We start from the raw sequence: 22,775 nt of genomic DNA, 5'->3' as shown, positions 1-22,775 counted from the left end.
ACTGAGGAAATCAAAAAATACCTAGAAACAAATGAAACTGAAAACACGATGACCCAACACCATTGGGATGCAGCAAAAGCAGTTCTAAGAGGGAAGTTTATAGCAATACAATCTTACCTCAAGAAACAAGAAAAATCTCAAATAAACAACCTAACATTACAGCTAAAGCAATTAGAGAAAGAAGAACAAAAAACCCCAAAGTTAGCAGAAGGAAAGAAACCATAAAAACCAGATCAGAAATAAATGAAAAAGAGATGAAGGAAACAATAGCAAAGATCAATAAAACTAAAAGCTGGTTCTTTGAGAAGATAAACAAAATTGAGAAACCAGACTCATCAAGAAAAAAAGGGAAAGACTCAAATCAACAGAATTATAAATGAAAAAGAAGTAACAACTGACACTGCAGAAATACAAAGGATCATGAGAGATTACTACAAGCAACTCTATGCCAATAAAATGGACAACCTGGAAGAAATGGACAAATTCTTAGAAAAGCACAACCTTCTGAGACTCAACCAGGAAGAAATAGGAAATATAAACAGAACAATCACAAGCACTGAAACTGAGACTGTGATTAAAAATCTTCCAACAAACAAAAGCCCAGGACCAGATGGCTTCACAGTCAAATTCTATCAAACATTTCGAGAAGAGCTAACACCTATCTTTCTCAAACTCTTCCAAATATAGCAGAGGGAGGAACACTCCCAAACTCATTCTACAAGGCCACCATCACCCTAATACCAAAACCAGACAAACACGTCACAAAAAAAGAAAACTACAGGCCAATACCACTGATGAACATCGATGCCAAAATCCTCAACAAAATACTAGCAAACAGAACCCAACAGCACATTAAAAGGATCATACACCATGATCAAGTGGGGTTTACCCCAGGAATGCAAGGATTCTTCAATATACGCAAATCAATCAATGTGATACACCATATTAACAAATTGAAGGAGAAAAACTATATGGTCATCTCAATAGATGCAGAAAAAGCTTTCGAAAAAATTCAACATCAATTTACAAGAAAAACTCTCCAGAAAGTAGGCATAGAGGGAACTTACCTCAACATAATAAGGGCCATATATGACAAGCCCACAGTCAACATCGTTCTCAAGGGTGAAAAACTGAAAGCATTTCCACTAAGATCAGAAACAAGACAATGTTGCCCACTCTCACCACTATTATTCAACATAATTTTCGAAGTTTTAGCCACAACAATCAGGGAAGAAAAAAAAATAAAAGGAATCCAAATCAGAAAAGAAGAAGTAAAACTGTCACTGTTTGCAGATGACATGATACTATGCATAAAGAATCCTAAAGATGCAACCAGAAAACTACTAGAGCTAATCAATAAATTTGGTCAAGTAGCAGGATACAAAATTAATGCACAGAAATCTCTTTTATTCCTATACACTAATGATGGAAAATCTGAAAGAGAAATTAAGGAAACACTCCCATTTACCACTGCAACAAAAAGAATAAAATACCTACGAATAAACCTACCTAAGGAGACAAAAGGCCTGTATGCAGAAAACTATAAGACACTGATGAAAGAAATTAAAGATGATACAAACAGATGGAGAGATATACCATGTTCTTGGATTGGAAGAATCTACATTGTGAAAATGACTATACCACCCAAAGCAATCTACAGATTCAATGCAATCCCTATCAAACTACCAACGGCATTTTTCACAGAACTAGAACAAAAAATTTCACAATTTGTATGGAAACACAAAAGACCCCGAACAGCCAAAGCAATCTTGAGAAAGAAAAACAGGGCTGGAGGAATCAGGCTCCCTGACTTCAGACTATACTACAAAGCTACAGCAATCAAGACAGTACAGTACTGGCACAAAAACAGAAATATAGATCAACAGGATAGAAAGCCCAGAAATAAACCCACACACATATGGTCACCTTATCTTTGATAAAGAAGGCAAGAATATACAATGGAGAAAAGACAGTCTCTTCAATAAGTGGTACTGGGAAAACTGGACACCTATATGTAAAAGAATGAAATTAGAAGACTCCCTAACACCATACACAAAAATAAATTCAGAATGGATGAAAGACCTAAATGTAAGGCCAGACACTATAAAACTCTTAGAGGAAAACATAGGCAGAACATTCTATGACATAAATCACAGCAAGATCCTTTTGACCCATCTCCTAGAGAAATGGAAATAAAAACAAAAATAAATAAATGGGACCTAATGAAACTTTAAAGCTTTTGCACAGCAAAGGAAACCATAAACAAGATGAAAAGACAACCCTCAGAATCAGAGAAAATATTTACAAACAAAGCAACTGACAAAGGATTAATCTCCAAAATATACAAGCCGCTCATGCAGCTCAATATCGATAAAACAAACAATCCCATCCAAAAATGGTCAGAAGACCTAAACAGACATTTCTCCAAAGATATACAGATTGCCATCAAACACATGAAAGGATGCTCAACATCACTAATCATTAGAGAAATGCAAATCAAAACTACAATGAGGTATCACCTCATACCGGTAAGAATGGGCATCATTAAAAAATCTACAAACAATAAATGCTGGAGAGGGTGTGGAGAAAAGGGAACCCTCTTGCACTGTTGGTGGGAATGTAAATTGATACAGCCACTATGGAGAACAGTATAGAGGTTCCCGAAGAATCTGAAAATAGAACTACCATATGACCCAGCTATTCCACTACTGGGCATATACCCTGAGAAACCATAATTCAAAAAGAGTCATGTACCACAATGTTCACTGCAGCTCTATTTACAATAGCCAGGACATGGAAGCAACGTAAGTGTCCATCAATAGATGACTGGATAAAGAAGACGTGGCACATATATACAATGGAATATTACTTAGCCATAAAATGAAATGAAATTGAGTTATTTGTAGTGAGGTGGAGGGACCTAGAATCTATCACACAGAATGAAGTAAGTCAGAAAGAGAAAAACAAATACTGCATGCTAACGCATATGTATGGAATTTCAGAAAGTGCTACTGATCGATCTAATGGCAGGGCAGGAATAAAGACGCAGACGTAGAGAACAGCCTTGAGGGCACTGGCTGGGGGAAGGGGAAGCTGGGATGAAGTGAGAGAGTAGCACTGACATACATACAGTACCAAATGTAAAATAGATAGCTAGTGGGAAGCAGACGCATAGCACAGGGAGACCAGCTCCGTGCTTTGTGACCACCTAGAGGGGGGGGATTGGGAGGGTGGGAGGGAGAGCAAGAGGGAGGGGCTATGGGGATACACATATATGTACAGCTGATTCACTTTGTTATACAGCAGAAACTAACCCAACATTGTAAAGCAATTATATTCCAATAAAGATGTTAAAAAAAAAAAAGACAAGAATGAAGTGTTCCACACTGAGTCTTCCTTTCATGAAGGATTTCTCTGTAGCACGCAATGCTGTTTGATAGCATTTTACCGGCAGTAGAACTTTTTTTTTTTTTCCTTCGGTACGCGGACCTCTCACTGCCGCGGCCTCCCCTGTTGCGCAGCACAGGCTCCGGACGCGCAGGCCCAGAGGCCATGGCTCACGGGCCCAGCCTCTCCGCAGCATGCGGGATCCTCCCGGACCGGGGCACGAACCCGCGTCCCCTGCATCGGCAGGCGGACTCCCAACCACTGTGCCACCAGGGAAGCCCGTAGAACTTCTTTCAAAATTAAAATCAATTCTCTCAAACCCTGTTCCTGCTTTATCAATTAAGTTTATATAATGTATAATATTCTAAATCCTTTGTTGTCATTTCAATACTCTTCACAGCATCTTCACCAGGAGTAGATTCCGTCTCAAGAAACCACTTTCTTTGCTCATTCATAGGAAGCAACTTCTCACGTGCTACAGTTTTTGTTGTTAGATTCCAGCAATTCAGTCATATCTGTAGGCTCAACTTCTAATTCTAGTTATCTTGCTATTTCTACCACAGCTATAGTGACTACCTCCACTGAAGACTTAAACCCCTCAAAGTCATCCATGAGGCTGGAATCATCCTCCCAACTCTTGTTAATGTTGATATTTTGACTTCTTCCCACGAATCACAAATGTTCTTACTGGCATGTAGAATGGTGAATTCCTTCCAAAAGGTTTTCAATTTCCTTTGCCCAGATCCATCAGAGGAATCACTATCTTCAGCAGCTACAGCCTTATGAAATGTATTTCTTAAATAAGTCTTGAAGATCAAAATCAAAATTACTCCTTGATCCATGGGCTGCAGAAAGGATGTTATACCAGCAGGCATGAAAACATTCAATTTTGTTATATATCTCTGACAGAGCTCTTAGGCAACCAAAGGCATTGCCAATGATCAGTAATATTTTGAAAGGAATATTTTTCTGAGCAGTAGGTCTCAACAGTGGGCTTAAAATATTCAGTAAACCATGCTGTCATCCAGGTTTTGTTATTCCATTTATAGAACACTGGCAGAGTAGATTTTAGCATAATTCTTAAGGGTCCTAGGGTTTTCATAATGGTCAATGAGCATCGGCTTCAACTTAAAGTCACCAGCTGCATTAGCCCCTAATAGAGTCAGCCTGTCCCTTGAAGCTTTGAAGCCACTGACCTCTCTAGGTATAAAAGTTCTAGACTGCATCTTCTTCCTTATAAATATAACACTGCGTTGTCTCCACTGAAAATCTGTTCTTAAGTGTAGCCACCTTCATTAATGATCTTAGCTAGATCTTCTGGATAACTTTTTGCAGCTTCTACATCAGTACTTGCTGCTTAACCTTGTACTTTTATGTGATGAAGATGGTTTCTTTCCTTAAACCTCATGAACCAACATCTGCTAGCCTCAAACTTTTCTTGGGCAGCTTCCTCACCTCTCTCAGCCTTCATGGAATTGAAGAGAATTAGGGCCTTGCTCTGGATTAGGCTTTGGTTTAAGGGAATGTTGTGGCTGGTTTGATCTTCTCTCCAGACCACTAAAACTTTCTCCATATCAGCAATAAAGCTGTTTAGCTTTCTTATCATTCATGTGTTCACTGAAGTAGCACTTTAATTTCCCTCAAGAACCCTTCCTTTATATTCACAACTGGGCTAAGTGTTTGGCACAAGAGGCCTAGCTTTCAGCCTGTCTCAGCTTTCGACATGCCTTCCTCATTAAGTTTAATAATTTCTAGCTTTTGATTTAAAGTGAGACACATGACGCTTCCTTTACTTGAACACTTAAGAGACCACTGTAGGGTTATTAACTGGCCTAATTTCAATATTATTGTGTCTCAGGGAATAGGGAGGACCAAGAAGAGGGAGAGAGATGGGAAATGGTCAGTCAGTGGAGCAGTCAGAACACAGAGCATTTTCTTAAGTTTGCCATCTTATATGGGTGCAGTTTGTGGTGACCTAAAATAATTACAATAGTAACATCAAAGGTCACTGATCATAGATCACCATAACAAATATAATAATTAAAAAGTATGAAACACTGCAAGAATTACCAAAATGCAACAGAATCATGAAGCATGAGCAAATGCTGTTAGAAAAATGGCACTGGGGCTTCCCCTGTGGTGCAGTGGTTGAGAATCTGCCCGCTAACGCAGGGGACATGGCCTCGAGCCCTGGTCTGGGAGGATCCCACATGCCACGGAGCAACTAGGCCCGTGAGCCACAACTACTGAGCCTGCACGTCTGGAGCCCGTGCTCCGCAACAAGAGAGGCCATGACTAATGAGAGGTCCACGCACTGCGATGAAGAGTGGCCTCCACTTGCCGCAACTAGAGAAAGCCCTCGCACAGAAACGAAGACCCAACAGAGCAAAAATAAATTAATTAATTAATAAACTCCTACCCCCAACATCTTCTTAAAAAAAAACACAAAAAAACAAAATAAAGAAAAATGGCACTGATGGACTTGTTTGATGCAGGGTTGCCACAAACCTTCAATTTGTAAAAAAAAACTGCAGTATCTGTAAATCAAAGTGAACCCCAATAAAACAAGGTATGCCTATACATGAATTAAGGCAAAGAGAGACCCAGCTTTTCAAGAGTTTATGAAACTTTCAATATAAGGAACACTTGCAAATGTCTTTTTCTACAGCCAATTTTTGAAGTATCAAATTAATTATTTAAATTATCCAAGTATTGATTTTCCTTCTCAGGACCATACTACACTCTACCTTGATATAACTAGACTGGAGTGAATGCTGGAAAATATTTGCAAATCATTTAACTGAGAAGGCACTTGTATCTAGAATATATAAAGAATTCCTACAACTCAATTTTTTAAAAAAGACAACCCAATTAAATAATGGGCAAAGGATCTGAATAAACATTTCTCCAAGGAAAACTTACAAATGGTTAATGAACACGTGAAAACATGCTCAACATCACTAGCCATCAGAGAAATGCAAATCAAAAGCTCAATGAATATCTCTCCACGCTTACTATGATAGCTATACTGAAAAAGACAGATATCAACAAGTATTAGCAAGGATGTGGTGAAACTGGAACACTCATACACTGCTGGTGGAAATGTAATAATGCAGCCACTTTAGAAAATAGTCTGGTAGTTCCCCAAAAGTTTAAACATAGATACTATATGAACCAGCAATTCCACTGCAAGGTATATGCACCCCCCACACAAAAAGGACACCTACACAAAAACCACAAATGTTCATTTGTATCAGCCAAGTAGCAGAAACAACTCAAATGTCCATCAATGGATGAATGGATAAACAAAATGTGTTATATTCATGCAACAAAATATGATCTGGACAGAAAAATGAAGTAATGATACATGCTACAACATGGATGAACCTTGAAAACATGCTAAGTGAAAGAAGCTAGGCACAAAGGATCACATACTATACAATTCAATGTATACGAAATGTCCAGAATAAGCCAATCCATAAAGACAGAAAAAAGACTGACATGCATAGGGCTAGGGGAAGGGGATTGGTAGGAAATTGGAAGTGACTGCGGATGGATACAGGGTTCCTTTCTGGAGTGATAAAAATGTTCTAAAATTGACTGGGGTGATGATTTACACAGTTCTGTGAACACATTCAAAACCATTGAGCTGTACACTTGAAACAGGTATGTGAATTATATCTTAATAAAGCTGTTACTTTTTTAAAAAGATACTTGTTCAGGAAGCTGCCACATGAAATATGAACCTTTATGCTTTTTAAACTAAAAAATTCAGCCTTAATAGTCTATAAATGAGACACCTTCAAGACACAAAATTTATTAAACGTAACATTTTATTAATAATTCCAGGATTAACAAATCTTAGCTAATGTTTTTGAGATAGTACCACGTAGTGTAAATTATACTAAAAAGAGAAATACTAAAATATTCCATAACTTGAAATTTGTTAGTTTAACATCAAAACTAACTCCATAAGATAGGCATTGTCTTACTTTACAGTTTCGAAGAATCAACTTGCCAGGGTAACATATTTACTAAGTAGGGAAACTACTTCATATCCTACTGATTGTAAAACTAATTTTCTTTCCACTAACCATGCTATTTCCCTAACAGGACTGAACTAGGAATCCGAAAACCTGGATTCAAGTTAAAGTCTGGGATCATGCCTTCCTAGATGTTGGCCAATTTCAGTTTTTTCATCTGTAAATCTCAAAGGATTATATATAAGAAGGATCAAAATGAAATAAACAAGAAATGATTTTGCACACTGTAAAATTTTATTACAATTCTTTTTACTGTTTAAAATAAATATAAATTTTCTGATAATGAAAACAAACTTTAAATACTGGAAAAAACATTCCTATAAACTAAAAGTAAAACATTGAAACTGGCAAAGAAAAATGGTTAGAAAAAGGCTTTCTTTATCTCTGACACTGTTAGGGTCCCCTTTACCCCTACATAACGGAATTTTGATCTCTCTAGAAAAGCCTGGATGATAATACTGCAGATAAAAATAGAGCTACAAGGTTTTAGCCATCACTACATCACTAAACCTCATGGAAACAAAAAAAAACATAAGGGGCAAGTGCTGGTTCACTGTTCTTTCACCAGGAATTATAATAACATATAAAAATAACAATTTTAATAGCTCTACCTTCAACTTTCAGATTTCTTTGATTAATCATCAAAATCCTATCAACTCTAAAAAGCTAGCATTAGACAGCTATACCATGGAATACCCTGCCATGAAAAAAAATCATTTTTTAAAGACTAACAACACAGGAAAATGCTCACAAAACACCGCTGCATAATAAAAGCAAGACATGAGAAAGTTGAAATTCACTGAGCACTATGATGCGTCAGAAATTTTTTTTTTGCGGTATGCGGGCCTCTCACTGTTGTGGCCTCTCCCGTTGTGGAGCACAGGCTCCGGACGCGCAGGCTCAGCGGCCATGGCTCATGGGCCCAGCCGCTCCGCGACATGTGGGATCTTCCCAGACCGGGGCACGAACCCGTGTCCCCTGCATCGGCAGGCGGACTCTCAACCACTGTGCCACCAGGGAAGCCCTACATGCTTAATCTTAATGAATCTTTATAATAGCCCCTTAAAATATTATCAGCATTTTACAGGTGAAGAAACTGAGATGTACCTTTCTGACAAGTGATACTAAGGTTACAGAGCAGTAAATGAGAAACATGGATTTGAACCTATCCAATCCCCATCCGTTCTTCCAAAAGATATGTCATTCTTAGGTGCCCAAACACTCATTTTACACACTAAAATGGTGACTAAGGAGCCCATACTCTAACTACTGCATTATACTCCATAGATACCATTTTTATTTAAAAATGAATAAATTAAGATAGGTTAGTGTCTCCAGCTTGAGCTGAGATTCAGAAGTGTCTGGGTAAGGCCACAGGAACAGACTGCGTCAGGGTTTGGGGCTGGTGGTCCTGGAATGGGAAGGATATCCTGTTGTCTGAGTCAGTGCTGGCCCTTGGACTCCTAGTCTAGGCTCTATGGAGAAAGATGCTGTAGGAAAAGGCTCAAGTTGGTCCTGTGAAGAAGGCTAAGACACAGGGACATACTTGTGTGACACGAACTTAGAAAAGCCGAGAGTAAAGCAGCTTGATTTGAAACACTGTGACAATTACAAACACGCAGCACTGCTCTTGCAGCTCCATATTTTGCAATTCTGACATCCAAGAACATACCCTGGGCAAGGATAGCCGCAGAAGTTAAAGAGTAAGATGCCACCCTCCAGGTACCATTTTGAGCAGATGAAATCAACCAGATAGGAACAGAGGAGAGGAATGTGAGAAGACTGAGTTTCTGGGAAATATTTGGGGGACTTCAGGAAATAACTAGATGAAATAAGGAAGATGGCGGTCCTGCTTCAGCAAGAGGACCAAGAGTCAGTGACTGTTAGTAATTGTCACTCTTTTGTACCCAATGAAGTGGTGAAAAGTGGAAGGTATTAAAAAACTGGAAGGAAATAACAGAATCTTAACAGGTCTATCTCAGGGTGGTATAATTTCAGGTGATTGCTACTGCCTTTAAATTTTCTATATTTCCCAAAAACTGCCTACAGCGAACAGTATAATTTTATAATCAGGGGGAAAAAGGTTTTTTAAAAGTCAACCATTCAATTCTAGTCATACAAAAATGCTATTTCTAAGATTAAATTTCAAATGTACACCAAAATCTGTGTTTCAAACCTCTAGAAAATTATATCTTGTTATATATGCAAAGTAACTGCCACTCTTCTTAGAACTGGGAGTACATTTTGTTACAGTTATACATTTCAATCAAAACGAAAGAAGTATTGTACCCACAAAACTTATTCTACCCCATTACATTTACTGTTAACAATATTAACAATATTAATATTGTTTCAAAGTAAGAAGCTCATATTCATTGGCAGACCAGAGTCTTAAAATTTAGGACCAGCAGACCAAGACAAACAGACAATACTTCTAAAGAGGCAGAAGTTCTGACCTATACAATTAACCTCATGAAATAATTTATATCAATCATCCACTATATACATGGTTGCACCTTACGCTGATAACTCATGCATCATAAACCGACTTCCTAAAATGATGACAGTAATGAAGTCCGTAATTGTTAAATAGTTCCTATAGCCTGTCTTTGGATAGTCTTTTCTCAGGTAATAAAGAAAAGCTCATGGGTATCTTTGTAAACATACCCTTAAGGTCCATTTCATAGTAAGGCTGTAAAAGCAGAAAAAAATTTTGAGACATAACCCCAGCTATTAATCCTGTATGATAATATTCATTTAGAAAACAAGTATCAAAAATAAAAATCTGTTTTGGATACCTACCAAAGCCTCAGTTTCTTAACAGTGTTCATGAAAAGTATTTTACTGGTAAAGGAAAACTTTAAATTCAGTCATACATTTCAAAAATGGCTCACATTCTTACCTGGAGATTTGATGTCCAGCATAGAGGAGCAAGGCAGTCAAAACGTATAGGTAAAGCTGAACCAGATGCTGCCTGGGCAAGGTTAGTAGCACAACACTTAAGATATAACCTGTAGTAGAAGTTAAGAGAGATATAAATAAAATTCGATTCTAATTTAGTCTTCCAGTTAATTACAACAATAAAAAGAGCTTTAAGTAAATTACTTCCCAATTAGGTTTCAACAACTTTGAGCTTTTTTACTTCACTACCAAAGCAAGTTTAGGACAGCAAAATCAGTATGGATCTTTCTATTAAAAATATAAAGCATTTTTCACTTCCTTTGTAGATTTTTCTACTTTATAATCACATATATCACCCAAAGGTACAAGAGGATTACTCCATCATCTACCTTTCCTTGTCTCCTTATTTCTTCTATGCCATTTCTCTCATTCTCTAGTCCAAGAAGAACTGAGTGTCTTACTGTCCCTCTCTATGACTGCGTCTTCTGTGACTCAGATTTTATTTTTCCAACTCCGAAGGACCCTCTACCTCCTATATCTTCAATCATTCCCCTGACACCATCCTCACCTCTCTTTTCAAAGGATGTGCAGGGCTCTTCTCCCTAGTCTTAAAGAAAAACTTCTCTCCACAGATTTGTCCTTTTGCTGTTACCTATTTTTCTCATTCCACTGACAAATGTTATAAATTATCTGTACCAAAGCCTCTATTTTCTAACTATTATTCCCTCTTTACCCTTTACAATCTTAGATCCTCTACAAATCCCCTTTTCTTTTCTCTAAAGAAACTTGAAAGTCAACAATTACCTACTTGACAAATCTAAGACTCAAGTTTAATCCTTGTCCCAGCATCTGAAGCAACTGACCTCAAAACTTATTCTCTAGGGCTTCCCTGGTGGCGCAGTGGTTGAGAATCTGCCTGCCAATGCAGGGGACACGGGTTCGAGCCCTGGTCCGGGAAGATCCCAAATGCCGCGGAGCAACTAGGCCCGTGAGCCACAACTACTGAGCCGGCGCGTCTGGAGCTTGTGCTCTGAAACACGAGAGGCCGCGACAGTGAGAGGCCCACTCAACGCGATGAAGAGTGGCCCCCGCTTGCCAAAACTAGAGAAAGCCCTTGCACAGAAACGAAGACCCAACACAGCCATAGATAAATAAATAAGCTTTCATTTAAAAAAAAAACAAAAAACTTATTCTCTGGCTCTGTGACGTGGATTTCCTTTTACTCTCTAAATCCTCCTCTCTACTTTCTTTTCACCCTCTCAAGTGAACATAGAAAATTTAGTTCCTGAACAACTTCTATTCTCTATATAAAGTATCTAGCTCAAAGAATCTATTTTCTTGTTTCAAATATACCATTCCAGATGACACAACGATAGTTCTGAGAACCCACTACATAAGCAAAAAACCTTTAATCATTTCCTATTCTAAGTAGACATCTCGCAGCTCATGATGCCTGAGGTATACTCCACTTAAATGTCCTCATATACAGTGAGTACAAATCCTCCTCCCTCAACAAGCTAGCTCACCTCACCCTCTTTCACTCTCCTAAATCCCATTCACTCTGACTCAAACCTGAGTCCCCTGTTATCACCCAGTCCCACTGAGTCTTCCTCAACAGATCTCTTACATTACCCCTCCTTTCCAGACCCTATGCCCCATCTTAATCCGCTCTGTAATAATTTATTGATACTAATTGCTATTTTTCTTTGTCTCTTCCCATCCTTATCCATCCTATGCTTTGTTACCAGGGTAATATTCCCAAAACTATCACTTTCATTTAGACAACCCTCTTGCTCTAAAACCTTCAAAAGTATTGAACCTCTCAGTGTAACATTCTATGTCTTGCAAAAATCTGATCCTAGTTTATTTTCCCCTTATGAATGAGTCTTTATTAGGGCACAGATGTCCCTTCTTAGCACCTAATGTCTCGCTCAGGCTGAATCGATCATACTTAAAGCTAAACAAACAGGAGTGGTGCTAGAGACTACAGACTTCCCACACATCCTAACTTCAAGAACAACCCAGCAGAAGCCAGAGATATATATTTCTATTTGCTTTTCACTTCTTAAAATAATTTCCCCCAAATAATTATGTTAATCCCTATCTCACAGGACCTTAGAAGTATTTAAAAGGATATTTATTATATCTAGCAAGCATTTTTACTGTTTGTGGCTGAAGGATTTTCTAATCAGTCTATTGCATGAAACGTTTCCTTAAATTCTTGACTTTTAATGAACTATCATTTTCCTTTCCATATATTATCTTTCCCTTCTCCTGCACATCTCATAAAATGAGCTGCCAAATCCTCTAGATTGAACATACTCATTTCATTCATTCTTTCAATTATTCAGTCATTCAACCAACATTATTATGTGTAAAGTGTGATCCATATGCATTCCTAGACATGGAAAAATCCAAAGAAAAAATAAAAAGATTCACAGTCTAGTGAAAAAACAAACAAGAACAAAAGTATGATACATTGTTGGTGCTCTATTAAACAAAAATTAGAAGGGCTATGGTTAAGTGATTAAGTTTGACCTGGACCTCAAAGAATGAAAGGATCTTTACTAAGCTAAGAAAAGGGGGAAACATTCTAAGAAAAAAGAACACAGCAGGTCCAAAAGCCATGAAAGCACGAAGGATATTTTCAGGAGACAGTAAATTCTATAGGCTAGACTAAATTCTGGTGTAAACAGAAAGAGTATTGGGAGGGTACTGGGAGATGATGCTGATAGAACTGGTGGCTAAAGCTTCAGTATAAAGGCTAAAATATGATAATAAGGAGCTTAGCCTGGGCTAATGTTCTCAGATCCTTTAGATACCATTTTGGTGAGGTAAGAAAACAAAAAACAACAAAAACCCTATGGCTCACCTATACCCCCATTTTCACAATCCAGTGAAAAAATAATTCTGTGATAATAAAATATATCACACAAGAAGATTTTTGAGAGATTATGAATACTTATGCTGATATAAGAGCAGTAGGAATAAATCATCTGAACTACAATAAACAGTTGATCCATGAACAATGCTGGGGTTAGGAGCACCAACCCCTCCCCCTCCTCTTCAGTAGAAAACCTGAGTGTAACTTTACAGTTGGCCCACCGTATCCACAGTTCCACATCCATGGATTCAACCAACTGTGGATCAGGTAGTACTGTAGTACGTATCTATTGAAAAAATCCACATATAAGTGGACCTGCACAGTTCAAGGGTCAACTGTATACATAATCTAATTATTTGAAAAATACAAAACTACTGCTGATGCAAATATGCATCACTACTCATGCTACAGGATTATCCAAACAGAACACAACAAACTAAATTGATAACGATGAAGCTAACCCAACAGTAATGCATAATTAAAAAGCAAGACTGGCAGTATTTAAAAATGATGACCTGCTTAAAATAACATTGATGAATCTTCCTAACAAAATATAGAAAGTTCTGCTATTTAAAGGATTATTTTAGCAGTGGGGGAAAAAATGAGGACATGGAATAAAACAGTAGCTTTGAATATAGAGTTGGCAGGGTCAGCTATGAGATACATATTCAAATAGGTCTTAGTGGTGATCTACTGGTGAGTGGTTGAGAACAAGGAAATGAAGATGGTTCTGATGTTTTTAGCTTAGATAACTGAGAGGATGGCTTTGCTATTAAGACAGGAAATACACAAGAAGGAAGACGATTGAGTTGAAGTAAAGATGATGAGTTCAGTAATAAGTTGAGGTGTCTGTAGAATATTTAGGTGGAGATATCTAACGGTAGTTAGAAATTCATTTATTCAGCATCAGGCACTAGCTCAGTACTGGGAATACTGAGATAACAGACAACCCCAATCCTACCTTAAAGGAGTTAACAATCTAGTTAGGAAGATAGATGAGCATATGGACCCTTAGAATTCAGCACAATAAGTGCTATGGTGGAGGTACGAACTGGATACCATGGGATCAAAGAGGAGGAACACTACCATAGACTAAGGTGCTCAAAAAAGCTGTGAAAAATGTTGATAGAGATTTGTAGCCAAAACTATGTGAAATCACCCAAACAACAGAAGATGAAAATTAAACACAAATTCTGGAATATCAAGAATAAAGAAGTCCAAAGAAAAAAATACAGCAAAAGGGTCAGAAGGAATGGTCAATAAGTTAGAAGAATCCAGAAACATTTTTAAGAAAGAGAAAGTGGTCAACAGCTTCACAAACATGGAAAGGTCTGCAGAATAGGGATATAAATGAAGTCTGAGTTTTACATGTTAGGTCACTAATGATTTTAGTGACTGCAGTCACAACAGAGCTGTTCTCACATCCACTCTTTCCTTTGCTATTGCTACCATGCTAGCTCTGGCTCTCATTACCTCTTGCCTAAAATCCTAATTGGTCTTCTTACCTCCAGTTTCTCCCCTCCCCAACCCATTACCCTATACAACATTGCCTAATCAATTTTAAGATGCAGCTCACCTGCTCTAAATTCCTTACTGACCCATCATTAGCTACCAAATTAAGCACAATACCTAACATCTGTATTCAGGGCTTTTCACAAATGGCCCCATTCTTCCTTTTCAATATTATTTCTATTCCCCTTTTTATATCTTATATGCTGCAAAACAGTTCTATAATTAACATTCCACCAATTACATCTGGACAGTCACTTTTCTTTGTTGTTCTCAGACAGAACCAACACTGGAAAGCTTCTAAGTTCAAAGGTACAATTATACTCCATAAGCACAAACATTAACACTGCTCACCTTGATTTTTAAGCTCTTAATAACAAACAATTAGAGGCTATAAAGGGGAAAAAAACTTATAATAGTAATAAAAAAGATAAAATACCTAGGAACAAACTTAACAATAAGCCTAAGACCTATATAAAGAAAACTTTAAAACACCCCAGAAGGACTCAGAAGAAATCTGAACATAGCAAGTCTCTCTGTGTTAAGGAAGAGTTACCATCCTTAAGTTCTCTCTTCATCCTAACTTAAAATTTTAATAGTTTGCAATCTCAGCAAAGAGGTCAACAGGGTTGTTTTTGGAACAAGATTAGATAATTCTGAAGTTTATACAGAAAACTAATAATAACAAAAAAACTCAGAGAGGGAAATAAAGAAAAATGAAGAGACTAATTCTATCAGACAGTAAAATATAACCTAAATCCTCAATAATAAGAAACTAAAAAAACAGAAAAATGTTTAGAAATGAAATAAAACACACTGTACAAGCAGATAAATTCTAAATGGAGCAAAAGACTTAAATGTAAAAAATGGAAAAACAAAAATAATGCAATAAAACGTGACAATTTTTTATAAACTCAAAAACAGAAAAGGCTTTTTTAAATTGATTCAAAATCCTAAAGCTACAGAAAATAAATGATAAATTCAATCACATAAAATAAATTCTGCAAGTCAAAAAAATCTTAAGCAAAATCAAGAGAACTGAAATTGGAAAATATAATTCCAACTCATCACACAGGGTTTATTTCCCTTATACCAAACTCCCATAAATTGGTAAGAAAAGGCTAACAAACCCATAGAAAAGTGAGCAAGGGACATGTACTGACAACTCTCAGAGGAGGAAATACGTTTTTTTAAAACACGTGAATAAATTCAATCTCACTCATAAGAGAAATACAAATTAATACTACATTAAAAAACAACCATTTTTCACTTACTGAGCAGCCAAATACTAAAGTTTGATAACTCTGTTTTGATAAGGATGTAGGATTTCAGGAACTCTCATCCACCATTTGTGGAGGTACAAAACAGTAAAATCCTATGGAGAGTGGTATCAGTCAATAGTACAAATGTATATATACTCTTTAACCCGGCAGTTTCACTTCTAATAACTTATCCCAAGGCTGTATTTGCACCTGTTGAAATGATGGCTATACAAAATTATTTAGTACAACACTGAATGAAACAGCAGAAGACAGAAGCTATCTAAAACGTCCTCCAATGAAGTAATTCGTGCAATAAATTACGGTACAGCCATACAAGGGTACTATGCCACTATGAAACAGAATTGGAGGGCTGGGGGGAGAGTGAGGCCTCAACAGTTAATCAGAATCTTAAGATTTGGCAGAACAGAAAGTATCAACATAAAAAAACAGTAAATATCTAAAAACAGCAGTTATGGCTCTATGATACATCATTAAGTTAAAAGTTTCAGAAGAGTAGTATTATGCTATCATCTGTACTAAAAAGGGAAATATATACATTTGTACTTCTATATTATACTTACATTTATATACCAATGTATCTTTATATTTACTTATACATGCATAAAAATATCCGTAGAATTATACACAAGGAAATAAAAAGAGCTACTTGTTGGGACTCAAAGTGAGAACTTAGTGGATGAGGAACAGAGATAGGAGGAAGGCACTTTTCACTGTGTACCTTTTATGCTTTTTGGTTTATGAACCATAAACTACCAATTTAAAAAATTTATTTAAGGGTTAAATTCTGTAAACTGGAACATTACATAAACACTACATAATACTGACACAGAGGTTACTCTAACCAAAAAACTGTTCAAGCTGAAAATATCTACTCATGTAATCACTGAGCTTACTCCACCATAGCATGTAATTAAATGTATTTAAGGAGGCTCAATTGGGGCTTCCCTGGTGGTGCAGTGGTTATGAATCCGCCTGCCAATGCAGGGGACACGGGTTCGAGCCCTGATCCAGGAAGACCCCACATGCCGTGGAGCAACTAAGCCCGTGTGCCACAACTACTGAGCCTGTGCACCTAGAGCCCGTGCTCTGCAACAGGAGAAACCACCACAATGAGAAGCCCGCGCATCGCAAGGAAGAGTAGCCCCTGCTCTCCGCAATTAGGGAAAGCCCACGGGCAGCAACGAAAAATAAATAAATAAATAAGAATAAAAGACGACTGAAAGCCTCCAAATTCTATCTGAATGAGGCTAAGCTTGTAAAAGTATTGATGTCTTTCCTTAAGGAGGGAAGAAATTCCAATGATCTGTCCTTTGTTTTTATTTGCATAAAACTGTATTTTTAAATAAATAAATAAATAATTCTTAAAAAAAAAGAAGGCTCAGTTGAGTTCCCAAAGTTATAAGCTGGTGAGTATGAACTACAACTGTACTAGGACCCATACAATTTCTGCAATTGATGTTTCTGGTTATTAGGCAGCTGTTTTTATAATAAATATTTCAATCTATTCAGAAATAATACATATGATAACCACATTTTTTTTTTTTTTTTGCGGTACGCGGGCCTCTCACTGTTGTGGCCTCTCCCATTGTGGAGTACAGGTTCCGGACGCACAGCCTCAGCGGCCATGGCTCACGGGCCCAGCCGCCCCGTGGCATATGGGATCCTCCCAGACCGGGGCAGGAACCCATGTCTCCTGCATAGGCAGGCAGACTCTCAACCACTGCGCCACCAGGGAAGCCCCGATAACCACATTTTTAAAACCACAGTACGAATTACTTTAGCTGATCAAGCTAAAACTCTAAACCAAGTACCCAACTGTTCTACTACAGACTGGAATTATTTTCCATATATTGGCTAACATACAAGCCTTGAATAAAGGGCTGAGAATTAGTGTTTTGCAGCATAAAAGAACCTTCTCATTTCAGAGACCTTCCCAAGGTAGTGCCAACTAAGAGAGATGAGTTTATTGTACCCAGATGTTCTGCCTCTCGTGCACTGTCTTTTCTACTATACCATACTCCTTCCCACAATAGCTTACTTGGTAATCTCTTAGAGCTGTAAGGGGTTCTCAGGGCTAAGCTCTGAAACGCAGAAAGTTCTTTTATAGATTAAAATAAGTCTCATAGAGACAGGACAACCCTTAACAATTTTGTAAAGATAACCTTCACAAATTTTAAAAAGATATACTTGTTGACAATTCTAATAATAAAAATATTAATAAAACCACTACAGTACATCATTCACACATCTTGAATTATAAAACAGCAATGTTAAATGAAAATATATTGTTGCTCTCATTACATATAAAACAAAAACTAACCTAAAAATTAAGAATCATGACTTTTATTCCAGATGGATTTTATCTGCTTCCTGCCTGTATCTCTTGACTTTAATTTCTTTAACCTTTAACTCTAATTTCTTTCCACATTATTTCTACCACTAACTCCAAATCATATCAATTATATTTCAAGGAGTACTTTAATATTATAATATCATTTTCCATATTTCATTTAACTGAAATGAATACTTTATCTTCAAATGATACTAATGTTTTAGAACAATAAAAATACTGCATTTTAAAAAGCTTACTTTCTGAATTACTACCAAACCCCAAAATAATGACAAATTAGAACAGGCCAAATGCCTGGAAAGGTATTTCCTGTTATTTATTTTATTCATATTAAAATCTAAAATGTTTTCTTCTATGTACATCAATTATATCTTATAAACCTAGAAGAAAAAAATAAATTAAAAAATAAAATGTTTTCTTCTGCCTTCTAGTTTCATACAGTAAAATAAATCCAACACTATCTGTTTTCCTCTACCCCTAATAATTCATGTGCAGCTGTAAGACAAATAAGACTATAAACAAGATTCATACTCATCGACTATATTACTGTCATCTCAATGTAAAAGGACTTCATTTTACCCAAATTTAAGAATATTCAAAGACATAAAATAAATCAGAATGCTCACTAGAAGCTTAAGAAAGATGCTGTAGACACTTACCTACATAATGCATATTAAGAGCCAAATACTTATACTGGAAAAGAGGATTGTTATTGAGGCTACTCCTCTGGATCTGCTGGAAGAAGGAGCTGACATCCCATCTGTACAGGACATCCAACAGCATGATGCTTGGCACCCGCAGGGCCACATTTAACACTGCCTCCAGTTTCTCCTTTGCAGCCATGTTTTTTTCTTGGAGCAGACCTAAAATTCAGGAGATACAATATATAAAAATAAGTCACCTCAAATAGCTTTCAGATATCCTCTTATCAATCTAATGGATTCTCACATACTACACAAAAACTATGTTACAATGTAAAAAAAGCTCCTTAGACACACCTACTACTTCTAGATATTTAGGAAATAAGCTTTGTATTGTGTTTTCACATGGACTCTCTCAGGTCTGCTCAACTTTAAGACTCTGATGAAATGTTCAGACCTCAAAATGTGTTTATAAAAAGCTCCTGGGCTTCCCTGGTGGCGCAGTGGTTAAGAATCCATCTGCCAATGCAGGGGACATGGGTTTGAGCCCTGGTCCAGGAAGATCCCACATGCCGCAGAGCAACTAAGTCCGTGCGCCACAACTCCTGACCCTGCGCACCACAACTCCTGACCCTGCGTGCCACAACTACTGAAGCCAGTGCTCCTAGAGCCCGTGCTCCATAACAAGAGAAGCCACCACAGTGAGAAGCCCGCGCGCCACGACAAAGAGCAGCCCCCGCTCGCCGCAACTGGAGAAAGACTGCGCACAGCAAGGAAGACCCAACGCAGCCATAAATAAATAAGTAAATAAATAAATCCCATAAGCTGCACAGCATGGTCAAAAAAAAGCTCCTAATTCCAAATTTAGGCATTTAACAAAACACCCTATAAGAATACTGTAACCTTTGTCCAATTACCTTGAAAAGAAAAATTCACTCCTATAAAGATCTTTGAGATTTATGCAGCTTTTAAAAAAGAGGGCAAATTTTAAATAGTTATTACATGAAAAAGCCTAAGTTATTCAATAAGAATTTCATGATTGCACATTTAGCACACAGCTTCTCGTAGTCTATCCTTTTCCTTATTACTTAAAATCAAAACTGAAGTACTGAATTTACGTGATATAGATACAGTTCAGAGAACTCATGATATAGGTAAAGATAACATTATTTGCAATATTGTTTCCCTGAATCATTAAAATTAAATTCTTAGTCTGAAATTCCCACAATCTGCCTTCAAAGTAGGAAAAAGCTCATTAAATTCTTCCCCTGATACACAAACATGCGGGCACATGGAAGAAGTCAGGCATTGTGAGTCTGCAGCCTGTGTCTTTGCTTAGCTGTTGATTAGTAGTGGTGGAATGGGGAGAAGAAAAAAAAAAGAAAGGAAATGAAGGATCTCCCAGACAATCTACTCTTTAAAAGGACAATTTGGCGTAATACTGCTTTATATGATACAGCTGCAAATTAATCCAAGGAATTATAGACAAGAGAACAGAACAAACTAAAGTGGTAAAGGACAATTTTAGGACTAATGATAATTCTAGATTGTTGGCTCTGACAATATTCTTTTAAGAACTTTGCTGAGAAAGCAAAACACACTTCTAGCTTTGGCAGTAATTTCAGACATTACAGGACAAATGAAAACATTGATTTCTGAAGAAAATTATAGTGACAGATTGCTATGCTATGGTTAAATATTTGTCAGTATTTCCATTTCACCCTCTAATTTTCATAGCTTCCTAGCTCAGATAGCTGGGGGAAAAAAAGGCAGCTCAACTTAGCAAACGATTAATATAAGTTTTTCAATCACTTAAAAACTGATTTATTATATATCATTCCCACTACCCAAATGTTATGTATATCCTATCAATAATGTAGAATTAACATTTTTATAAATAAGAACTATAATTCTGATTACTTTAAAAGAACAAGACTGCTTTAATAATTTTCCTACATAAGAAAAAGATAATATTGTGAGAGAATCACAACCAAATAGCTGTGTCCTAAGGAGAAAAAAGCACTCAGAAATAAAATCTCTAATCAACATTTATTACAAATTATGCCATTTAGGAACCTAAATTTCTCAAAGCTCATGATATCATAAAGAAAAAAATATATATTCTGGGAAGAAATACACCAAAATATTCACATTAACATCCTTCCAACAGTGGCCCTGGAGTGGTTTTTATTCCCCTCTATCTTTTTCTGTTTGCCAAATGTTTCAGTATACCCATGTATTATTTGGTGGGGAGCAGCCAACTTGAAAAAATAAATTCTTGGTAAAAAGTGTAATGTAATGTGCCTAAGCTAACTAGATGACTTAAGGAAATACACAGAAAGTAACTACTTACTCTGGTGGTCAAACTGATAACTGAATGCACTCTTGGAGTTCATTTCAAAGTACACAAATGAGGCTTCCCTGGTGGCGCAGTGGTTGAGAGTCCGCCTGCCGATACAGGGGACACGGGTTCGTGCCCCGGTCCGGGAAGATCCCACATGCCGCGGAGCGTCTGGGCCCGTGAGCCGTGGCCGCTGAGCCTGTGCGTCCGGAGCCTGTGCTCCGCAACGGGAGAGGCCACAGTGGTGAGAAGCCCGCGTACCGCAAAAAACAAAAACAAAGTACACAAATGATAGATTTTTCTCACAAACCACCTGTCACCAGTGTGACTGGACCTAGGTAAAAATATCACTGACCGGCTTTATTCTATAATGGAAAAGTATTTTTCCATATTCTAGAATCCAATATAAATCACTACTGCTTTTGTAAGTAACAACAACAAAAAGAGACAATTACTGAGTTAATATTTGTGGTCCAGGACTTTGCTGGTGGCGCAGTGGTTAAGAATCCACCTGCCAATGCAGGGGACACAGGTTCGAGCCCTAGTCCGGGAAGATCCCACATGCCACGGAGCAACTAAGCCCACGTGCCACAACTACTGAGCCTGCGCTCTAGAGCCCGCAAGCCACAACTGCTGAAGCCCGCAGCCCTAGAGACCATGCTCCGTAACAAGAGAAGCCACCGCAATGAGAAGCCTGCACACCGCAACAAAGAGTAGACCCCACTCATTGCAACTAGAGAAAGCCCTCGCGCAGCAACGAAGAGCCAACGCAGCCATAAAAACATACATACATACATAAATTTAAAATATTCGTGGTCCATATGTATTTCATCTGACTTAGAGCCTTTGTACGTTTTTAATGTTTTCGTTATTTTTAACTGTGCCCACTTCACTATTTATTGTAGCTCTTACAGGGGTAAAGAAAAAATTTAAACCAATCTTGCATTAGAAATCAAAATTTGAAATGCTAAGGAAAAAATCTCCCAGTTCTTACAGAGGACCATATTTCTATTATAAAAGGCCATTATCAGAATGGTATACATTCCCTCTTAATTACCACTACTCCTGCCTCACAAACAGAAGAATAAAAAGAAAATCTTGGGTTCCTAAAGCTATTGATACAGAAGAACATCCAAGACAGATCCCTAAACTCTACTGCCTGCAGAGAACGAAATATCCCCTTTAATAACAAATATATTGCTTACTAAATGTTTCATTTATTTCTGTATATGAGTGATATTTCAGTACATCGCTGGCAAACTGGCCATGTATAGGGAGGGACATGGAGGAAACAAATTTAACACATAGAAAACCAAATCTAAAATGTTACCCACAAGAGCTGTGGAAACAAAAGAGGGAGGAAAAAAAAACACATTTTGAACCTTTCTACAGCAGAAGTGCCACATGATAGGGTGGTGACCATCACAGATAAATAC

At 37.4% G+C, this 22,775-nt stretch overlaps 1 protein-coding gene across 4 annotated transcripts in view; it reads right to left on the bottom strand.

Moving 5' to 3' along the window:
* Positions 1-22,775, bottom strand: part of RNF145 (ring finger protein 145) — a 65,921-nt gene that overhangs the window by 39,807 nt on the left and 3,339 nt on the right. For 2 of the 4 annotated variants that reach the window (XM_022566003.3, XM_089906146.1), the window contains exons 2-3: positions 19,017-19,220; positions 10,333-10,441 (exon numbers count right to left, since the gene is read on the bottom strand). In XM_022566003.3, coding sequence (XP_022421711.1) covers positions 10,333-10,441; positions 19,017-19,200 — 293 coding nt within the window. In that variant the 5' untranslated portion in view covers positions 19,201-19,220. Of the gene's footprint in view, positions 1-10,332; positions 10,442-19,016; positions 19,221-21,351; positions 21,554-22,775 lie in introns of those variants that run through there. The other 2 variants (XM_089906145.1, XM_022566004.3) reach the window with 2 other exon arrangements.

The sequence above is a fragment of the Delphinapterus leucas genome, unplaced genomic scaffold (assembly GCF_059928025.1).
Source record: "Delphinapterus leucas isolate spDelLeu-1000000601 "Yukka" unplaced genomic scaffold, BTC_Dleu_Yukka2 spDelLeu_asBTCV2_sq79, whole genome shotgun sequence".
Classification (NCBI taxonomy): Eukaryota; Metazoa; Chordata; class Mammalia; order Artiodactyla; family Monodontidae; genus Delphinapterus; species Delphinapterus leucas.
Note: the sequence above shows the minus strand (reverse complement) of the source record. Positions and strands in the feature narration are given on the sequence as shown.